A 23584-nucleotide genomic window follows, 5' to 3' on the forward strand; every position below is an offset into this window, starting at 1 on the left:
ACCCTGCACATAGACCCCAACTTCCATGCGCATCACTCCCAGAACTATACCAATTGTGGGGGACAGCTACACACAGGCTTGCTCAAAGCAATGAGCTGACCATCCTGTAAACACACCCTTACCAATAAAGTATTAATAAAGACTAATTTAAAAGAAAATTTAAAGACTAGTAAGGGATATGAACCACCACTTATAAGCATTTATAGCATAGGAGCTTCCATGTACTGTATATAATCATGCCCATTATTAGATGGGTTAAAAAAAAAGAACTAAAGTCTCCCATGCTTCACTGTAGGCAGAGGGTGACGCCCATCCCCCCTGCTGTAGTCCACAACTCTCATCTGACACACATGCTGGAATGTCTGACGATTTGAACAGCAAAGAGTCAAGTTTACGTCACCTTCCAGGGAAAGCACACAGTTCATCTCCAGACAGGCAGGTGCAGCTCAGAGAAGCATAATTTCTGATGAAAAACGTCATCGTGATGGAAAGAAACTGGAACAGATAAATTCAACAGGGGTTGGAGGTATCAGTTCTCCTGACGGGCAGCTGCAGACCCATTGCGCCCCCCTGGAATCCAGCCACCTTGACGCCTCTAGGGGGGTAAAAAAAAAAGGGATTTGCCACCATCCATAAATCGTAGCTTTGCAAGGTACAGCATACCGTAAGCCATACTGAGATCTGAGTCGTTTTTTAACATGCGTAAAACTTGTCCTTTGTTCATGGAAAAGTCTAGGTAAACTGATAAACCGTTTCTATTATATTGCAAACCATGTGCGGCTCTGCCCACTCTTAGCATGTGTTCTTTATCCTGTAAGTGCAGGATGTGGCCTTTAAGGGGTCCTGGTGGGGCTCCCATTGGGATACGATGGGTGCGTTCTATATCAAACAGGAGAGAGTAATTTGCCCCTTCCAGATTCTGAGCCACCACCCAAAAAAAAATAAAAAATCCTCAGGCTGTCTGCCCTCAACCCCTTTAGGAAAGTCTACCAGATGGATATCTACTCAGCTGCTGCAGCCCTTTCTTTTGTTTGTTGCATGTCTTGCTTACAAAAAGATAAGTCCACCTGTAGATTATCCATGTGTTTGATAAAGGCAGACTGACACTGTTGTATAGCGTTCATGATCTGAGTCAGCGATTCCTTATCCTGATCAAGCTTTCCCTGCTCAGCGTCTCCTTCCTCCAGTCTGTTTAAGGACTGACTTCCCCTCTGTTATTGCCGATCTCTGCAGGGCTGTGGGCATATGAGTGGGGTAACAGGCTCACCTTTAGTGTCCCAGCTGCACTCTGTCTCCCTTTGTGCCTGAAGGCTGGCTTGCTCCTCTGCCATCTTGTGCAGGGTCCCAAGCAAACTTTGCAATGCGTTCTACAGAGGCTTTGCCCGCTTTGCCTGTTTGATTTTCACCATAATGGTAGCTGCCTGGGGTGTTCCAAGGGTGAGAGAAGCTGTGAAGGTGTCAGGATTTTTTGTTTTGCTGAGTGTGATGGGTCGGCCCCACAGACCAACCAGCCAAGAGATGGGAGAGGACAGATCATAAGCAAACACAAACTGACATACATTATTGGCACGTTGAATTATCCTGGATCGGGGTCTACCTAGCCACTCTGGAAGACAATTGACACTTTGTGCAGGCATGGAAGGACCAGCTATTGCTTCATTGTGGCACTTTGCAAAGTTTTATCCCACTACAAGAACACTCTCAGGGATGCCTTGATATAGCGATGCACCTGAGATGAAAACAATATTTCACTCTGGAAGAGAATGCTTTTTTCAATAGTATAATCACAATAAAACAAATTTAAATTTTGAGCTAGAGCTTTGTGTTTGCAACCTGGACCTTTCTTCGAGTAAGCTTTTATATCTGACAACAGCTATTCAGTGAATGTGCTTGTCTAAAACAATAGCATTCTGATTGAAATTGTTTCTGACGTTGTATTTTCCTGTAGTTTTAGAAAATCTGATTTGACCTAAATTTCCTATTCAAATTAAGGATGTAATTTTTTTGAATAGAAGCTCAAGTGTTTAGCATTAAAGGCACGTAGGAAGTGTGTATTAGTATGTACACATATGTTAACAATGTAATGGCTGTATCCACTTATCGCATTAAATAACTGCTTCTGCAAAAGAGGCATTTTAGGTTTGGAATAAAAAAAAATCAAGTGGCTTAGTTTACTTCACATCAGCAGTGTACGTTTATTGACTTTTTTTTTTTTTTTTGCAACTCCATATGCTGAATTTTCTAGTCATCTGAGATTGAAGTCCCACTCATTAACACATCAGGGGTGCTCAATATATTGTATATATATTTTTGTGATTGTTATATAAACACTAAGCAAATAGATGATACATTTCTTGTTAAACGAAATATTGCAGCCCTATGTGAAAGATTGTATTTACTTTTTGCTGAAGTAAAATACAAGTTACTGCATGCTTTTGATCTCTTCCTATTTTTTATGTAGTATCCTAACCAAATATGCATACTTTTTTTTTTTTTTTGTTGTTGTTGTAAATCTATGGCACTAATAGCACTAAAATTCCATTCTGGACTATAAATCTACATGAACTGGTTTTACTTGGCATTGGTGCAGAAGAGGCAATTGCTTTATTCTGACCTCTCTCTCGCTTGCACCGAAATGGCATATTAAAGCAGAACTCGGATGAAAGATAATCCCAGAATCTCAATTTGTTCCATAGGTATACTCTGCCTGCATTTCCTATTTATAGTTTAACACCTTTCTACCTGAATTATAAAGGTACTTGCCTTTTTAATGAAAACGTTCCCCCTTAAGCGGCAAAAGCAGCGTGCGCATGTTGCAGCGCGGCACAGGGAAGATGGGACTGGGGGATCATTTTTGCTGTGCCATGGTGCAATATGCATGCACTGCCTTTGCAGCTTAAGGGGGAACAGTTGGGAGGGTGATAAAAACGTGACCCAACTGCAATCAACCAACTGTCGAGACTGCTCCTCCACAATAAATGTAAGCCCTGGTAAGGGGAAAGTCAGTAAATTCCCCCCCCCCCCAAAAAAAAAACACCTTGGCTATCAACTCTCGATGGATCATCTTACTGTGATGACTATAATTTCATATCTCGCTCAATCTCTGGCTTGGTACCACGTTTTTATCAGGGCAGCATTGCAACTACTTAGTTGCAGCATGGTGATGTGGGTTTTTAGGGGTTAAAAAAGGGAGTGGGGAAGCAACATTCTCAAATGTTCTCTAAAGAGTCATCCAATGCGGAGGCTAGTGTAAAAATGCCCTGGTTGACCACATTGCTGGTCCAGTCTGTCTCAGTGCTATAAAGAGAAGTTAAAGTACTTGTATAGTTGTATTAAAAGTTACAGTAGTTAATGGTTTATTTATTACATAACTGGATTAATACTGTCCAAGCCTTTTTTTGATTGTGTGGACATACTAAAGTGAACATTTTTAACATGAAAGCAAACTTAAAACCCCAAAGCATTATTAATTTCTGAAAGCAGAGGCCACAAAGAATAAAATAAGGGTAGTTCCAAGTTTTTGTCACCTCTGTTGGCATTTGCACCAGTCTGCATCAGAGACCCCTGAGTCCAATCTGTCATTTCAAAAGGGTAAGATTTTCTCTGCCCCTCTTTCGCTCCCTACCCTTCAATCTAACCACATTAGCTCAAAATGAACAGATTACTGGTCAGATTTTGTCAACTTCAGTCACAGGGGAAAAGTTCTGAAGTTTTTATTAAAACCTGTTCACGGTCCCCAAACCAGATGGCGGCATCTAATCCACATTGGATGTAAAATGTCTAAACAGATTAAGGGCCAGTTCACACCACATGCAGTCTAGGGCATTTTTTTCTGCATCAAAAATGCTTGGAAAAAAGGCTATATGGTTTCCAATGGCATAGTTCGCACCAGTGCGGTCAGTTCCAGTGCTTTTCAGTTCCAGAAAAGTAGAACATGCTGCAAATTTCCTTCACTTAACTGTACTGGAACATGGAAAAGGCACTGGAACACATGAAAAACGCATCCTCCTCTTCCCTACACATCAGCCCCTCCTGTGTTTTTGCTGTGGGAGACCAACACTTCCTATTTTGTAGTACTACTGTTCGGGCTCTCCCCATGCTCTTTCTGCAGATCCCAGGGCTTTCATTTCACAGGGTACTCTGACGATCTTCTGCTGAAGGATTCTTCAGCCACAACATTGTCTGCCAACATCCAAGACTATTCAGTTCCTTCAAACCTTCGGGTGGTTAAACTTGCCAATGTTTGCCCTCTAGCCTTTAAACTGTCTGGATTACATGGGTTTAATCTTACGCATAACCCAAGCCAGATTTTTCTTTTCTCTAGAAAAATGTTCAGTTTCACTCAAGACCGCTTCAGTGCAACATCGAACATTATGGAACTTTTAGATACACTTTGACATTCTTTGCGTCTGTCCAGCCAGACAAATCTCTCTAGCATGGTAAGTCTTTTCTTCCCATGCTGTGGAAGGTGGTGACAATGAATGCCAGCCTTACAGGCTGGAGGATAGTTTACAACTCCTTAGTTCAGAGGACCTTGTCCTCAGAGGAGTTGAGACTCCCCATCAAGATTCTGGAATTGAGAGCCATCAAAATTCCATTAACACCACAACACTGGACATCCTCTTCTGCAAGGTCACCCAGTCAGTGCAGTTGTACAATACTATAGAAGTGGCCTACAAAAACCATTGGGAACACCAGAAGTGGAGCGGCCATAAGAGCAACAAACATGATACTCTCCTGGGTGTAAAAATCACATTCACGCTATCTCTGCCATCCACATTCCTGGCATAAACAATTGCTGGGCAGACTTTCTAAGCTACCCTTTTCTATACCTGGGGGAATGGTCTCTGCACCCTGAGATCTTCCAGAATCCCTTTCACTGTAAAAATTTTATTTTGCCTGGTCCAATGACAGGAAGCTGATCCCCAAGGAAATACTCATACTTTAGCCCTTATGCATCTTAACAAGCGTCTGACCCGGAGTACCCTTAAGGGACAGGTTTCTGCCATATCCATTCTTTTCAGAAACATCTCACTTTGCAATTCTAATCAAAACTTTTCTTCATGAAGTTGCTCACATAAATACTCCAGTTTGGCCTCTGTGTCCTCTTGGGATCCCAACCTGGTGCTCTCTTTACTTCAGAGCCCCCCCTCCCCTTTGAGACGTTTAGAGAGATCGAAGACGTCACATATAGGGTTGCTTTCCTGGTGGCTATTACGTCTGTTAGGCGCGTTTTCTGAGCTGTCATCCCAATCTTTTAAAGTGCCTTTTCTTGTTGTACATAGGAGCAAAGTGGTCCTGAGACCAAGATCTTCGTTTCTACCCAGGGAGGTCTGTTTCTTCCACTGACTTGTCCCTTGATCAGAGATTTTCAGAATCTTTTGATATTATGTACTGTAGATGACTATATATTTCAAGTTGTTGCTTCTTTATGTTGAAGAACATTATTCTTAAATTGTTCGACAATTTTTAGACGCCGGAGATTGGTGAACCTGTGGCCATCTTTACTTCTGAGACACTCCGGCTCTCTAGGATGCTCTTGTTTTTATACCCAGTCATGTTACTAACCTGTTGCCAATTAACCAGTTTTACCTCTTGGGCTTTAGTTAACATAACTTACCTTTTTAATGAAGTATGCCCCACGAATTGAAGGGCTCATAGTTAATAGAATGTTAGGTGGAAACCTAATACAATTCTGAGCTTATACTAAATATGCTTGAAAATGCTCCCTTCCCCCTCCTAACACCCATACTAGCTAACCTGTGTAAAAAAAAAAAAGAGATGTCTATACGTGACTATTTTTAGGCTGCTTCGGTCCAGTCATGGGATCAGCTCCCCTGTGTCAGGCAGTGGCAGCTGCAGGGGAGAGGAGGGAGTGCCGACAACAGACCATAATAAGCATATGGGTGATGTCATTGCTCAGGAATTACCAGTCATTGTTAAGCTCTGTCCTCTTCCCTTTTAGCTGGTGCTGGCTGACACGGAAGATCATGTGACCAGACTGGAGCTGACTGAGATTAGGTACATACATACTTTTTAGGGCTGCAACTGAGGATTATTTTGATAATCGATTAGCTGATTTATTTTGATTAATTGGATAATAACCTTTGGGTGTGGTGTATAATTTAGTTTAATATGTAAAGTTTAAAAAAAATAAGCAATTTATCCTTAAATCTCTATATGCAGTGGTAAATCTAAATAACCAACTATATAGTTAGGGAGCAAAATCTCTAGTCCACGCTGAGAATAACAGAATATATCTATCTATATATCTATCTATCTATCTCGCTGTTAGATTTGCAATCTACCGCATGTTAGGTAAATTTAGTAAATTGTGCGTTAGGAAGGTTAAAGTTTGCCTCTGTTCCAGCTTGGCTGACGACGTGTGTGTGTTTCCGTGCTGACCGGTGTGTGTCGCTGTTGCCACTGGTCAGGGTTGGAAAGGCAACGTGTTGAAGCGTATGGATGCTCCTCTGTCCCGGAGGCACGCTCGGAGGAGGTGGTCCTCCGAGTTGCATTCTGGGCGACGGTATTTATGGGACAGACGCCATATTTTGGAGTTCGTTTTGCAGCCACCTGCTGGCCCTCCTGGCCGAAAGGTATGCGTTAAGGAGCTACCTCTTGGTCCTCCGATCGGGAGGCCCACGATACAGCAGCGCAGGGGTGGGTCCAGAGGCTTGTCTGGAGCCTACCACCACGGCCGAGGAATGGTCCTGAGCTGTCGGTCCTGTGTGACGAAGCTGGACAACCGAGGAGATCCCAGGGGAGGACACGTCTTGGAGAGATCACGCAGCGTGCTGGTCTATAGAGGGGCCTGGTGACTCGGTTGGAGGACGTATCCAAAAGTAACTATGCAGCATAGTGTTGCCGGCTCGGGTTAAAGGTTTAAGCACTGTGACTGACTTTCACTACAGAGAAATCTATACATTCTGTGGCAGAGGATCGTACGGATTTTGTTCCCAACCAAGTTTGTGGCAGAGACTTTGATTCGTGCTGCGTGCTGGCTGCTAGACCGGTGAGAGAGGCCTATCCAGACGAGCAAGGAGTGTGTCCCACGAGGGGAGCGCATTTCAGATAGTATTTGAATTCTACCAGGACATTTTGTCAAGAGAACCCTACCAGAGAATATTTGAGTTTCTTTTGCAAGTTTCCTTTCTACCTCTTTCCTGCTACTTCCTAAGTCGTTTGTTTTAATAAAGCATTGAAAACGTACTCCAGTGTTGGTGCGTGTGTTGTCCAGGAGTAAACTCAATGGAACCCTAGACCCGGTGCCAGTGAAACAGAGAGAGGCAGAGTGAAGGTAACAGACCCGCTTAAACCAGCAACTCCACCGTGAGTTAGTGCTACATATACTATTAGAGGTTGGATCTGATAAATATCATCAGACTCGGATCAAATTTTTTATTTAACTACTTCCCGTCCGGCATATAGCAGAATGACGGCCAGGCGGTGGTTCCGTTATACTGACTGGACGTCATATGATGTCTTTCAGGATAACAGCCGGCGAGCCGATCGGTGATGCGGCGTGTCAATCTGACACACCGCAACACCTATTTCGGTAAAGAGCCTCTGACGGAGGCTTTTTGCCATGTGATCAGGCATGTCCAATCACGGCTGATCACAGTGTAAACAGGCAAAGCCGTGTATCGTGCCAGTCAGTGCCCATCACTAATGCCTTTCAGTGCCTCCTTATCAGTGATGCCCATCAGTGTCCATCAGTTCCGCCTATCAATGCTCATCAGTGCTGCATTCCAGTGCCACCTAGCAGTGCTGCATATTAGTGCCCATCAGTGAAGGAGAAAACGTACTTATTTTAAAAATTTTATAACGGAAACAAACATTATTTTTTATTTTTTTTTTTTTTTAATATTTTCGGTCTTTAATTATTTTTTTTTTTTTTTTTATTTGCTGTGCAAAAAATTAACTACGCAGTGATCAAATACCACCAAAAGAAAGCTCTATTTGTGGGAACAAAATGATAAAAAAAATTTGGGTACAGTGTGGCATGACCGCGCAATTGTCATTCAAAGTGCAGCAGCGCTGAAAGCTGAAAATTGGCCTAAGCAGGAAGGGGGGAAAGTGTCTGGCATTGAAGTGGTTAAAGAACTTCGGTTTTGCCGTTTTTTTTCCTTCCAGACTGAACTGTAATATATTATGTATGACAGACTCCCTTGTCATAGGCAGTTGGCTTGATGAAGGCTGTAGAGTCCAATACAATGCCAAAAAATTTTTTTGTAAATAGGTCCATTCAAAAAAGCTTTGTTCGTGTTTTAAACCCATGCACAAACTATCCAGGCTCATGTGAGTGTATCTGCTGAAGAATCTTAACTCTGTATACTCTATTTATTTGCGCAATGATGTCTTTTGATTTATTGCATGTCACCGCCTGCATCTAAGAGCGGCTATCAAACACTGTTTCAGAACATCAAACCGTTCTATAAACAAAGCTTTTTTGATTTTTCTTAATGAATATTCTCGTCTGAAAATCGATACGTGTATGGCCAGCATAAGGCTCGGTTCACACCTATGCAGTCTGCTTTTGATCCGTTTCTGCAGTGCTTTTTTTTTCTGTGCGTTTTGTGCTTTTGTACATGCGATTTTGCCCACGTGTGCCATAGGAAACCATGTTAAATGAACTCTAGTGCGTTTCTGCAAAAAGCATCAAAAAAGCACATAGGTGTGAACCAGGACTAAGACGTTTAGTAGCAGCAGCACGCTTGTTTTTGTATCACCTGTCATAATGGGGTTAAAAAAGAACTAAAATTAGCCCTTTCTAGTACAAAAAGAGCAGATAATTGCGCATATATATATATATATATATATATATATATATATATATATATATATATATATATATATTATATAATTTTTTTTTTTCATGGCTGAGATCATTTTAATTAATGCACAAAACTGGTACAAGTTTACTTTAAATTGAATTGTAATTTGTTAAATTACCTCCAGTCTATCGTCCTCCACCTTCTTTGGGTTCAGATGCTGATCTTTCCCTGTACAGAATCTTTTAAAGTGTTTGTTTTATATAAAAAAAAAAAAAAAAAACATGTTAAACTCACTTTCTCTGTGTAGTGGTTTTGGGCAGCGCAGCCCTGATTCTCCTGGGGTCCCCCACCAATGCATCTGCCTCCTCCTGCCTTCCGATTGTCCTAATAGCAAGCTGCAAAGTATAGTATAGAGTGCCTCTATAGCAAGATAAAAAAAAAAAAACTTCTGCCTTTAGAACCACTCACTTCCTGCCCAGGACTACATGTCCCATAGGACATTGCTCCTCACACATTTTCACTTACAGCTCAGTACACCATACATACGTGTCAGTATGTGTGCTGCACTGTTTCCTGATATGTAAACAAATAATGCATTCTGTATGCAGGCCAACTAATCAAATATGAAAGTAGTTGACAATTATTTTCATATTCGATTAGTTGTCGATTAATCGATTTGTTACTGTCCTAATACTTTTATTTTGTAAACAGGTTAGTTAGTATAGGTGTTAGAAAGGGGGAGGGAGTGTTTCTAAGCGTAGTTAGTAAAATCCTGGAATTCTACTTTAAAGGGTAAGTTCACCTTTTACAGAAAACTCTGTATGGTGAACTTACACAGGTCACCCTCCTCGACCGTCCCGTCCCCCCCACCACCACTAACCTGGACCACGGCAATCACCGGTTCTAAGCCCCGGTATATACACGCCAAGAGTCTGGGCCTTAGAAATCCCCTGAGCTGAATGTTCAAAACGTCCCTCGTCAGGAGAGACGTTTTGGAGCATTCTAGTTGGTCAGTGCCGTCACATGGGTGGCCATGACAAATCAGCAGCCGCATAGCCCGTCCTGTCAGCTATGGGGAAGACGTGTGGCTGCAGAGAGAATTTCTAAGCCCTGGGTTCCTGGTGCAGATATACCGGGGCTTAGAACCAGAGATTGCTGCGATCCAGGTCAGCGGGACTGCGGGGGGGGGACGGTGTAGGTTCACCTTACAGATTTTTCTGTAAAGGTGAACTTACACTTTAACAGAGAACCCTCTAGCATAGAGCACAAAGGATGATTTTCAGGTTGATAAAGCTGATGGGTCACTTTTTCTTTCAATATTTTATTAAGATTTTCAAATATATGAAACAAAAATTTACAATATACAAAAGAGATATGTATATAAAAAAAATCTACATATGTTTTCAGGGTACAATGTACACCTTACTTTAATCACATACAGTATCTTCCCCATCTAGGGTATAAAAAGAGTGCTCTATATCGGCTTTTAATACAATTCAGATATTATAGTTAGAATTTAAAAATGTAAAGTCTAATATTCAATTTATATAGTGTGGAGCACATCTACGTGTAAATTATTCACATTACTGTATATCTATATAGAATAGGAGGAAAGAACAAATGACAGAAGAAAAAAAGAGAAGAAGAGGGGGGAAAAAAAGGGTCACTTTTTGTGGTGTCCGCATTTCGATAAAAACCACCTGCTTTCTTGCTGAAAGGCAGAACTAGGCATCTGCGTATGTCAGTTTCGTACAGGATATCCAGGAATAGAAGTGTGAAATAGATTTTCACTTCAGTTTGGATACAAACACCAAATATTGATATCCATTATGAATAGGTTCAAAATGTTATGTTTTTATATATTTTTAATATTTTAATTTTATTTTGTGTGATAGAAAAAGAAGACCAAGCCCTTTAACCCACCAACACGGCGGAACTGGGAAAGTAATTATTTTGGCAAGCCCCTTCATGAGCTGGTGACCCCAGAGAAGCCTATTCCAGTCTTTGTGAAGAAATGTGTGGACTACATTGAGGACTCAGGTATGAAGTTGTCTGTGTATAAAGCGCTAGCAAGTGTAGTGTTAGTGTTTACCAGCTGAACTTTGTAAATCTCCTGTTATAGAATCTGGTAAATGTTTTTAACTTTTTGACTGATGGTGCTTATATGAATTCGTGGTAGTTGTCGGGATTCTCTAAAAGTCCTTTTAATGGCTAGGTACCTTGATTTAACGTTTAGGCAAACCCTCCTGTACTGGTAAGCTTGCCAATACAAGCTGAAACTAGATCAAACTACAGCCCAACTCTGAACTCTGCTTGCAGATTGTCCCTCATTGTCACTTATTTAAGTTTGCATTATTACCTTTGGGAAGCCAGATATGTGACACTGTAGGTCCCTTTGCCTTTTCTCTGAGCTTGGCCATCCTCCCTCATGAAGAGAGTTGTGCACCAGTACACCAAGTGCACAGTGGTGACACAGTATGTACTGGATTTTTCCAGGTTAAGTGATGCTGGGCACCATCCAGCCCCAAAAACTTGAGAACATTTTGTGGCAAAAAAGTACGATATGCAGCAAGAGCTGCTTTGTTTTTGTTTTTTTCCCTATATACCAGTGCGGAGGCCTGCATGGTTTAGGTGCAGAAAAACCATAGGCTTTCATATATAGTGTTTTGAGCTCTTTGATCAACCATGACCTTATCTTAATAGCAAGTCCATGTGATTGCCACCTGAGGCCTCTGCAACTGGGGCCTAATAGGTCATGTATGTTTACAATTAGTGAATGAATTTTGGGTTTGATTTGTTATAAGGACCTGTTCACACTAGTGCAATTTCTTCAGCGTCTGCCGTTTTTTTTAATTGTTTATCCTGCAGTCCACGACAATGGAAATCACATTATTCTCTATGGTGCTGCTCATATCAGTGCAGTGCGATTTTTGAAAAGGTGCAGGTGCTTCTTCTTATAGGTCTTCCTATTGAATTTAGTAGTAACACATTGAAATCTGATATAAAAATGCATCTACGCAGTTTTAGTACATTTTTGCAGTTTTTTTTGTTGGAAGCATGAAAACGCATGTAGAGATGCACTGAAAAACACATTATGCAGCAGCACTATTGTGAACCTAGGCGCAAGCTATAGCATTTTCGAGTGGGAAGAATTTACAAAAAGTAGCACGACTGTTTAAAGTGTTGTTACCCATAGCAACCAGTCAAATCCATTTTGGCAAATCCATGTTTGTAATTACTATGGAGGAAGTTGTATTGGTTTCCTTTTTGCCAGCAAGCATCTTTACATTTACATTACATGTGTGCAAAAAAGTATGGCAATAAATGGCTATAGCCGTAGAATGCTGCATTATGTATGCAAATATTTTGCTTCAGATACTAATCCATTAACTGTAAATATAGGGGTTGATTTACTAAAACTGGAGAGTGCAAAATCTGGTGCAGTTGTGCCTGGTAGCCAATCAGCTTCTAATTTCAGCTTGTTAAATTAAAGGAGAAGTAGGGCCAAAGTGCAAAACGAAGTGCACTCCTATAAACTGTTTTAAGCCAACGCTCAGCTGGTCCAAGCTCTGGGTCAATCCTAACTTTGTCCGGATCCACCCAGATGCCAGTTGGGTCAGCCTCTCAGCGAGCCATTGGGAAACTGAGCCAGCTGCTCCTGCCCCCCCCCCCTCCCCAGCCTAGTGCTCCAGTGAACACTGGAGGGGCAGAGCTGGTGACTGAGAGTCACTGGTTCTCGGCTCACTGAAGACTGAGAGCGATCTTTGCTTGCTCATTTCTCATGTCTAGAGGCGGCAGGGGACAGATGCAGCTTTGGATTGATGCTGCATCCACCTAGGTGAGCTGTCAGTTTGTGATTAGCCTATTTTGCACTGCAGCAAAATGACCTAAACAATTTTTTCTAATACGGCAGACTATTCTTGTTTCTAATAATTTTTATTCTAAAGGGATTTTTTTTCCCCTAGTTATATATGTAAAATAGATCAGCTTGATATAAATATCAGTGTGTGCCAATGTTTATAAGCCTTGTAGCGATGTAATTGTGTGTTTTTTTTTTTTTTTTTTTTTTTTTCGTGGGGGAAGCCATATTTGAATTTTGGCACACAAGCTTTTTTTTGCATTGCAGTGCTACATAGTGGTTCTGCTTTACTGCTTCCTATTACAATGCATGTCTGAGTCGACCACCCATGTGACTAGAGCGGCAGGATTAATCGTTAAAAAACCGTGCTCTCAATTCAATCCCCCTTTACAATTTGAATCCAGCATTACCGTGATTCATTCATGTAAATGCAGAGACGTTCTCTGCTCACTCACTACTGTCAAACATTTTCAAGCTTTTTTTTTTTTTTTTTTTTTTATCAACATTGTCTGTAAACAAAGTATCTTTTGGTTCTTTTAGATCAAAGGAATGAGCTTGGTCTGCAAATGAGGTTGTTGCTTACAAGTTAAAATCAGTATTTTTTTACTAGAAAATTACTTAGAACCTCCAAACCTTATATATAATTTTTTTTAGCAGAGACCTTAGAGAACAAAATGGCATTGTTGCAATATTTTATGTTGCACTGTATTTGCGCAGCGGTCTTTCAAACACAATTTTTTAGGAAAAAATACACTTGAAACATACACTTTAAAGAAATTCCTAAGCAAAAAAAAAGTGTCTCATTTTAGACAAAATCGTGCAGCTCTACATGTAAAAGATATTTTTTTTTTCTCAGTAGTTAATAATCAGGGATGAAGAGTGATTGTGTTAACCTGTTTTTACTGGCTGATCCCCAAATCTGTACCCATTTATGGAAGAGCAAGCATGTAAAATGTGAAAGTCGCATTACAGTTTACTTCAGGGTAGTAAAACACCGCAATAGCGAATCAAAATGTGCACACTAAATGTACATTCCTTTGAGCATTCCAGCTTTATTAATTATATTGATATAAGTCGTTGCTAGTTAAGATCATTTTGTGTGACAATGTTTTGGGTACAATGGAGAGTCACACAAATGGCCATCAGTTTATAGGTTTGTTTGCAACAGCCTCTTATGAAAGAGATTAGTTGAAGTAGCTTTCCACCCACTTTTTCTACACACCACCTGAATCTACCCACCTACTAGTTTTACTAAATGGAGACCATCTATCGTCAGCACTCTGGAGGTGGTGATCTAGCCGTGGCATTGCGTTGGCGACTCCGGCAGAGGAGGTGTTGATTCTGATTCGATTTGCGTTCTCTGTCTGCTTTAAAGGCTTTGTCCTTTGCTTGTGTACCTTTTACACTATTTTCAACTGAGAGGAATGTGTTAAGGAGCTGTTGGTTCTGTGTTAAGTATCTGGTAGGCAACACAAGCTGTGCGCTTCAAGCCCAGCCACACGCTGCTCCAAACAAGCAAGAAAGGAAGCAGATGCTGTTACAATTGCCCAACCTAAATAAACAGAAGGTTCAGCTATAACAAATATTCTTTTCATTTTTCTGCCTAAGGCTACTGTGGAAAATATGGTTTGGTATTGTATGGAATACCTTTTAATTGCAATGATCTTTTGTTATTACTTAGAGTGCATTAAGCTGCATATACATTTCTCCTTTTTGTATGCCTGTGCACTTTCTTCCCCTTTTTTTTTTTTTTTTTTTCTTTTTTTTTTTTGTTAAAATATGGGTTTACAAAAGTTAACCAACAATTCTGCATACATGTTCAAAAATAATACAGACAAAACATGCTAAATTATAAATGGTTTGTAAGTACATAGTAGCTATATAATTGTGTATGGTTGCATGATGGAAAAGGTAATGTTCACCTAATTTTCAGAAAGTTATAATTCATAAAACCCAGCTAGTTTGTGTGTATTGTAGAATACCCCCTGCTTTCCCAGACTTAGTTTAAAATAGGTGTAGGTTTGTAACAAACATTAATATACCATTAAGTACCCATTTATCCTCTTTCATTTCACATTGGTTTTCTTCAATGTACATTTCCTTTAAAAAAAAAACAAGTATATTTGTGTAGTGTTTTACAAATTGGTGAAAAGTGCCTGTGGCCTTTATTAACCACTTCAGCCTCGGCAGGTTTTACCCACTTACTGACCAGGCCATTTTTTGCGATACAGCACTGCGTCTCTTCAACTGACAATTGCACGGTCGTGCAACGCTGTACCCAAATAGAATTTACCTTTTTTTCCCACAAATAGAGCTTTCTTTCTGTGGTATTTGACCACCTTTTTTATTTTTTATGCTATAAACAGAAAAAGACCAAAAATGTTGGGGAAAAAAAAGCAATATTTTTTTTTTTTTTTACTTTATGCTATAATAAATATCCCCAAAAATCATATTAAAAAAACGAATTTCTTCCTCAGTTTAGGCCGATATGTGTTCTACATATTTTTGGTAAAAAAAATCGCAAAAAGCGATTGGTTGGTTTGTGCAAATGTTATAGCGTCTATAAAATAGGGGATAGTTTTTTGGCATTTTTATTACTTTTTCTTTTCTTTTTTTACTAGTAATGGTGATCTGCGATTTTTATCGGGACTGTGACATTGCGGCGGACACGTTTGACACTATTTTGGGACCAATGACATTTATACAGCGATCAGTGCTAGAAATAGCCACTGATTACTGTATAAATGACTCTGGCAGGGAAGGGATTAACACTAGGAGGCGATCAAGGGGTTAAATGTGTGTCCTAGGGAGTGTTTCTAACTGAGGGAGGGGGGGGGGGGGGGACTGTCTGGGGAAGAAGACCGACCGTGGTTCCTAAGCAGTAGGAACAACAGATCAGTCTCCTCACCCCTGACAGAACAGAGATCTGTCTGTTTACACAGACAGATTTCTGTTCTGCCCTTCTCAGGAGCAATCACAGGTAGCCGGCAGCCACCTGCCACGTGCATTGGTTCCTACGTCACACGCGCTCCCTATACTCTTTAAAACGCCCGCCGTACAGCTACGGCGATTTGAGCAGGAGTGCCACTCTGGGGAAAAAACGTTTTTTCGTGCTTCATTTGTTCAAGTGGAGAGGACAACAGAGATAATTACTTTACCCACCGGTCCCTGCAGCGCCAAACAAAGCTTGCTGTATGATAATGTATTATACAATATACATATTTATTTCAGACTTCCCAGAAACAAATGGTAGCTTGTCATACTCTCCACTTGCCATGCTTGATCAAATGCTCATAAAAGAGGGGAACACAGAAGTTCATTGTGCAACATTCTTAGATTGTAAGCTCTAAGGAGCAGGGCCCTCTGATTCCTACTGTATCAAATTGTATTGTATTTGTACTGTCTACCCTCAAGTTGTAAAGCGCTACGTAAACTGTTGGCGCTATATAAATACTGTATAATAATAATAATTCTTTATTAATCCCTGGTTCACACTAGTGCGACTTCTGATGCCACTTGAGTCGCACAGAGTCACATGGGAAATCACATTTTTTTTCAATGGTGCCCACCCTAATCAATGTAACTCAGGACAGCACAGTGGAATTTTGGAAGAGGTACTGCATTCCAGTGTGATTTCAGCCCCATAGGCTTCTATGTTGACTCACAGAAGTTGCATCATCATTCAGATAGAAGTGATTCCTATTTTGATGAGATCCGTGATTTTTTTTTTTTTTTTTTTTTTTTTTTTTAATTTTACTTTTAAAGAATCTTTTTGTTGCTCATTTTTTCAGTTCGTTTATAGTGCTGCAAAACACCTGTCTGCTAACTGATAGGGGTTTCATGAACATTTGTGATGCATATCACATCTGCACATCTTCGATTGTGCAGCAACCTGCACCAAACATGGTGCGCTTTGCCACACATTTAAGAAACAAGCTACAAACTTGCATCGCACCTGCATCACCATAATGGCATACTAATGGCAATTTGAGGTGTCATTAACAATTGGGATGCATTTACATCTCAATCGTGGCTAGCGTGCCGTTATGGCTATGCAAGTCCGATGCATGTTTGCAGCTCGTTTCTTAAATGTGTCTGTCTTGACCCTACCTTATCACTTGGTACTGCAGTACCTTACGATTTTGGTGCGGCATGTTTTTTAAGAGTAGTTTATGCACTACTTTTTGAGAGGTCCGGTGCAATTTGAAGCCTATTCAAATGAATAGTCTGCAAAATCAGACCATGTGGAAGCGCGCATGAATCACACAGAAACACAGACCATGTCCTGTTTGATTCAGGTATGAAGTCTCTGCAAGTCTTAAGCTAGTAGGTGTAGGCTAAAATAGAAGTACAATGTGGAAAGGAATAAATGATTTAAAGGATAAATTCACCTTTTGGCAAAAAAAAATTAATGCACTCTTTTTTTTTTTTTTTGCAGGTAAAAAAATGTACATTTATTTTTTATCTCAGGAGCCTGTAAAGCATTGCACCAGTGATTAGCATATCGCTGGTGCCATGCAGGTCTCCTGCTGATTTGTCAGTCTATCTACTTGCTCGTACCTTGTACGGGCAAGCCAATTACACTCTGACAGACAATGAACTACGGCATCGCTCACCGTGCTGTAGTAGTTCATTGAGAAGTACAAGCCGACAGCCAATAAAGCTGTTGGGATTTGTAGTTTTCCCATTCATAAAACACTGTGAATGAATGATGCAACCGAGTGGGCAAAGCACTGCCGGACACATTTTTTAAAAATTGCGACAGACGGGAGATTTTTCCCCGCTAGCTATCAATATGGGGGAGTGGCAGCCGATCCTTTTTATAACCTGTTTCACCTTGAATATGGTGAACTTATCCTTTAACTGCTGAAAGTTCACACACCTTCTCACAACTGTGTAAATTTATTCCCGACCTATTCTTTTTCCATTGAGTCACTTCTGCTGTAGCTGACCCTATCTTTTTTTTTTTTTTTTTTTGTTTTTTTTTTTGTTTTTTTTGTTTTTTTTGTGGCTCTTCTTGAAACTCAGGATATACATGAAGTTGACCGTGTTTAGTTTTGTGTTAAAATGGCTACAACACTAGTGAACCCTTCAGTGTTTCTCTATAGTCCTGGTTCATACTGTGTAATTGATGAGTTAAAGGGAAAACTGCTGATTGTTTATGGCAGGGAGTAATTATCCACAGAGCTCTTACTGTTTTACAGCATGCTAACATTGAATATCTCTTTGCTTTGTATGTCTGTTAGCTTATTAGTGCCTATTAGTGGGTTTGTATATTGTAAATTACTATGTATAACTCCTTGTAGATGTTTCAGAAAGTAAACAAATAGAGAATAGTAGTGTTAAAGAGCTGTGGGAAAAGCAGGATAGTATGCAAAGTAAAAAGCATATATTCTTGATAAAATATTTCCCAAATCATCCTTAGAACAGCACATGAGCGCACAGCTCCACCTTTAAGTCACAGGAGACATGGCAGGGTCAGCTCTTATAAAGCAGTACCTTCCACAGCTCCTCAGTTTTTGGTGTTTCCTACAATATAGGAGCAGAACTGCATGGAAGTGCATGGAAGTTGTGATGGAGTCGCATTTACTTAGGTGCTGTGCTGGGATGGTGTGACGGCTCATCCTTCCCCTCTAGAGATCTTTAAGCACCATGCACTTCTGCAGGGAGCAGGGCAGCCTCCGCAAACCTTGGGCACTATCTGTCCTATGTGGTTTTGAGTCATTCTACCCTCTCAGTATGCTTATGTTTGCAGTGTGTTCATGGCATATTCAAGTTTCTTCCAGTCTCTAGAGCCTGATTCTGAAAATTTGCATCCAAGAGGTGGTGGGACTCTGGGTAGGCATTTAAGAGTTGAAGGGCTGGCCACTAAAATGCAGAGGGGAGAGGGCAGGTCCTAAACTTGTGCTTCTGGTTCTCTCCCAGCATGAGGGTGTTTGAGAGCTAGAACTGGAGTATCTTTTTATGTGATAACACTGAAGAAATTACACTTTACTTACAATGTAAAGTAGTGAGTGTACAGCTTGTATAACAGTGTAAATTTGCTGTCCCCTCAAAATAACTCAACACACAGCCATTAATGTCTAAACCGCTGGCAACAAAAGTGAGTACACCCCTAAGTGAAAATGTCCAAATTGTGCCCAATTAGCTATTTTCCCTCCCTGGTGTCATGTGACTCGTTAGTGTTATAAGGTCCAGATGTGAATGGGGAGCAGATGTGTTAAATTTATCACTGTCACTCTCTTACTGGTCACTGGAAGTTCAACATGGCACTTCATGGCAAATAACTCTCTGCGTATCTGAAAAGAGTTGTTGTTATACATAAAGATGGCCTAGGCTATAAGAAGATCGCCAAGACCCTGAAACTAAGCTGCAGCACAGTGGCCAAGACCATACAGCGGTTTAACAGAACAGGTTCTACTCAGTACAGGGCTCGCCATGGTCGCCCAAAGAAGTTGAGTGCACATGTTCAGCGTCATATCCAGAGGTTCTCTATGGGAAATAGACGTATGAGTGCTGCCAGTGTTGCTGCAGGGGTTGGGGGGGGGGGGGGGGGGGGGGGGGTCAGCCTGTCAGTGCTCACACCATATGCCGCACACTGCATCAAATTGGTCTGCATGGCTGTCATCCCAGAAGGAAGCCTCTTTTAAAGATGATGCACAAGAAAGCCCGGAAACAGTTTGCTGGAGACAAGCAGACTATGGACATGGATTACTGGAACCATGTCCTGTGGTCCGATTAGACCAAGATAAACTTTTTTGGTACAGATGGTGTCAAGCGTGTGGCGGCACCCAACTGAGGAGTACAAAAGACAAGAGTGTCTTGCCTACAGTCAAGCATGGTGGTAGGAAAGTCCATGGTCTGGGGCTGCATGAGTGCTGCCGGCACTGGGGAGCTACAGTTCATTGAGGGGACCATGAATGCCAACATGTACTGTGACATACTGAAGCAGAGCATGATCCCCTCCCTTCGGAGACTGGACCGCAGGGAATTATTCCAACATTACAACCCCAAACACACCTCCAAGACGACCACTGCCTTGTTAAAGAAGCTGAGGATAATGGTGATTGACTGGCCAAGCATGTCTCCAGACCTAAACCCTATTGAGCATCTGTGGGGCATCCTCAAATGGAAGGTGGAGGAGCGCAAGGTCTCCAACATCCACAAGCTCCGTGATGTCGTCATGGAGTAGTGGCAGAGAACTCAAGTGGCAACCTATGAAGCTCTGGTGAATGCCATGCCCAAAAGGGTTAAGGCAGTGCTGGAAAATAATGGTGGCCACACAAAATATTGAGACTGTGGGCCCAATTTGGACATTTTCACTTAGGGGTGTACTCACTTTTGTTGCCAGTGGTTTAGACATTAATGGCTGTGTGTTGAGTTATTTTGAGGGGACAGCAAATGTACACTGTTATTCAAGCTGTACACTCACTACTTTACATTGTAGCAAAGTGTCATTTCTTCACTGTTGTCACATGAAAAGATATAATAAAATATTTACAAAAATGTGAGGGATGTACTCACTTTTGTGAGATGCTGTATATGCTTAATTTCTCCCCTTGGTTTGAGGTCCTGTCTGGGCACTTGAAAGCTTGGTTGATTGTTTTTTTTTTATGCACCTTTTCTCTGTAGTGTATTGCAATGTGTTTTCTGGTATATGAAGGGCTCCCTTACACTTCAAATTTAACATGTTAAAGCGTCTACCATGATGATTTAATTATTTAAAAGCGTAGCAAGGCTAACGCTGAATTAAAGCTAATTGTAGCACTGCAGTTGCAGCTAAGGAGCGCTCTGAAAGACTTATATGCTGCCTTTGGAGAAGCATTAAAGCAACATGAAAGAGACAGAGGGTATAATTTTTGAAGCAAAGTAAATGCAACAGTGTGAACAGGACTGTAGGATCACCATTTTTATTTAGTGACTGGTGCTTTAATTGGCATTGAGGCTGCATTCACACCTGAGCGTAGCTTCTTTGAGCATTTTTCGTGCGTCTGTATGCACGATTTGCACGCGTTTTTTTTGAGCTTTGGTGGTTTTTTTTTATTAGCCAATAGAGAAAACTATCATCTGTTGTATGTTGCATCATTTGTTGCTTGGTATTTCAGCTTTTTTTTTTTTTGCTTTTATTTTTTTAACCACTTCAGCCCCGGAAGAATTGGCTGCTCAATGGCCAGGCCATTTTTTGCGATACGGCACTGCGTCGCTTTAACTGACAATTGCGCGGTCGTGCGACGCTGTACCCAAACAAAATTGACGTCCTTTTCTCCCACAAAAAGAGCTTTCCTTTGGTATTTCATCATCTCTGCTATTTTTATTTTTTGCACTATAAACAAAAAGAGCGTCAATTTTGAAAAAAAAAAACCCTTTTGTACACTTTGCTGTAATAAACAGCTCCAATTTAAAAAAAAAAAAAATTTTTTCCTCAGTATAGGCCGATATGTATTCTTCTACATATTTTTGGTAATAAAAATTGCAAATAGCGTATATTGATTGGTTTGCGCTAAAGTTATAGCATCTACAAAATAGGGGATAGATTTATGGCATTTTTAGTATTTTTTTTTTTTTTTTTTCTTTCTACTAGTAATGGCAGCAATCTGTGATTTTTATCGAGGCACTGACATTATGGCGGACGCTTTTGACACATTTATGGGTCGATTGACAAATATACAGCGATCAGTGCTATAAAAATGCACTGATTACTGTATAAATGTCACTGGCAGGGAAGGGGTTAACACTAGGGGGCGATCAAGGGGTTAACTGTGTTCCCTATGTGTGTGTTCTAACTGTGGGGGATGGGACTGACTATAGGAGATGGGAGATCGTGGTTCCCAGCTCGTAGGAACTCACAATCTCTCTCTCCTCACAGAACTGAGATGTGTGTGTTTACACACACATCCCTGTTCTGCCTCTCATGCCCGCGATCGCTCGGCGGTCATGAGCATCAGCACCCCTGCTGTGCAGTGGGCGTGCACGCACCTGCTATCCCGCTTAAAGGGACCGACATATAGCTACGACTGTTTGCTTGATCGTGCCGACCTGCCGCAGTATATTGACGGCAGCTGGTCGGCAAGTGGTTAATTTATTATTATTCATTTATTTTTTCATTTAAGGTAAGGGGTTAGAGCTAAGGTTAGGTTAGGATGTCGCGTACCTTGGTTGGAGGCGGGGTTGACGAGAGGGCTTGCCTTGCAGCTCTGGTCCGAGCACCCCTGAATGTGGTGACAGAGGCACAAGGCTCAAATCAGCACGGGTGCCAGTAGCTTGATAGCTGGTGACTGCCATAGTCGGGTACGTAGTTAAGGTGAGCCGGGGTCATCCACAGTACGACAACAGGGTGGTCAGGAGGTGCCTACGTGTCAATGCACACTGGCTATTAGCCTTAGCTCATCTGTCGTGCACGAGCAGTAGCTGCAGAATTGACATTCGCTGAACTAGCTTCCTGACATTGGGTTTTTTTTTTTTTTTGGTTGGGGTGTTACTACTACTACTACTACTACTACTACTACTACTACTACTACTAGAATAAATACACAAATAAAAATAATCATAAATAATAAATACAAAGTAATGGTAAATAATTAACCCCTAACCTTAATAACCCTTAAAAAAATAAAATAAATACCTAAACACCCCCTAAACAGGTAGTTTAACCGCTTGCCGACCAGCCGCTGTCGTCATACTGCAGCAGGTCAGCACGATCTCGTGAGCCGTTGTAGCTATACGTCGGCTCCTTTAAGCGGGATAGCAGGAGCGCCCACTGCTCTGCAGGGGTGCCGATGCTCGTGGCCGATGACCGCCGGCCACGAGCGATCACAGGCACGAGAGGCAGAACAGGGGACGTGTGTGTGTGTAAACAAACACATCCCTGTTCTGTTCTGTGAGGAGAGACAGATCGTGAGTTCCTAATAGCTAGGAATCACAATCTGTCATATCCTCTAGGTCAGTCCCCTCCCCCTACAGTTAGAAACACACTCGGGGAACACAGTTAACCCCTTGATCGCCCCCTAGTGCTAACCCCTTCCCTGCCAATGACATTTATAAGTAATCAGTGCATTTTTATAGCACTGATCGCTGTAAATGCCAATGGTCCCAAAAATGTGTCAAGTGTCCAATGTGTCCGCCATAATGTCGCAGTCCTGATAAAAATTGCAGATCGCCACCATTACTAGTTAAAAAAAGAATGCTATAAATCTATCCCCTATTTTGTAGACGCTATAACTTTTGCGAAAACCAATCAATATACGCTTATTGTGATTTTTTTTATTACCAAAAATATGTAGAATACATATCGGCCTAAACTGAGAAAAAATTTGCTTTTTTTTTTTTTTTTTTTTTTTTTAAAAAGGGGATATTTATTATAGCAAAAAGTACAAAATATTGTATTTTTTCCTTTTTTTTTTTTTTTTTTTTTTTTTTTTTTTTTTAAATTGTCGCTCTTTTTTTGTTTATAGCGCAAAAATTAAATTAAAGACCGCAGAGATGATCAAATACCTGATGATCAAAAGAAAGATCTATTTGTGGGAAAAAAAAGGACGTCAATTTTGTTTGGGTGCAGCGCCGCACAACCGCGTAATTGTCAGTTAAAGCGACGCAGAGCCGAATCGTAAAAAATGGCCTGGTCATTCAGCAGCCAAATCTTCCGGGGCTGAAGTGGTTAATATTTATAATTTAATATTTGTAGGTTTGGGGTAATTTATCATTTATGTATTACAAATTATTAAATTGATTTATGATGATTTTTAGTTATTTGTGAATTTAGTTTACGTTTATTCATATATTGCTATTTTATGTTTTCCAATTTTTAATTTGAGCAGAAAATCGCACACAAGTGCACGACAAAATGAGCAGATGCGCACAAAAAAAACACGCGAATGGCGAGTTTCTATTAATTTCTATTGGGATAAAAACATGCCCAAAATGCTCAAATATGCTTGAATCGAGCAGCAAA

General features: G+C 40.9%; 1 protein-coding gene across 2 annotated transcripts in view; it reads left to right on the top strand.

The window, feature by feature from the left end:
- ARHGAP5 (Rho GTPase activating protein 5) overlaps positions 1-23584 on the top strand; it is a 113445-nt gene that overhangs the window by 50998 nt on the left and 38863 nt on the right. For both annotated transcript variants that reach the window (XR_012237193.1, XM_073610624.1), the window contains exon 3: positions 10673-10817. Coding sequence is in view for 1 of the 2 variants with exons in the window: in XM_073610624.1 (XP_073466725.1) it covers positions 10673-10817 (145 nt within the window). In the remaining variant the exon portion in view is untranslated. The remainder of the gene's footprint in view (positions 1-10672; positions 10818-23584) is intronic.

Source organism: Aquarana catesbeiana, linkage group LG13 (assembly GCF_042186555.1).
Source record: "Aquarana catesbeiana isolate 2022-GZ linkage group LG13, ASM4218655v1, whole genome shotgun sequence".
Taxonomy (NCBI): domain Eukaryota; kingdom Metazoa; phylum Chordata; class Amphibia; order Anura; family Ranidae; genus Aquarana; species Aquarana catesbeiana.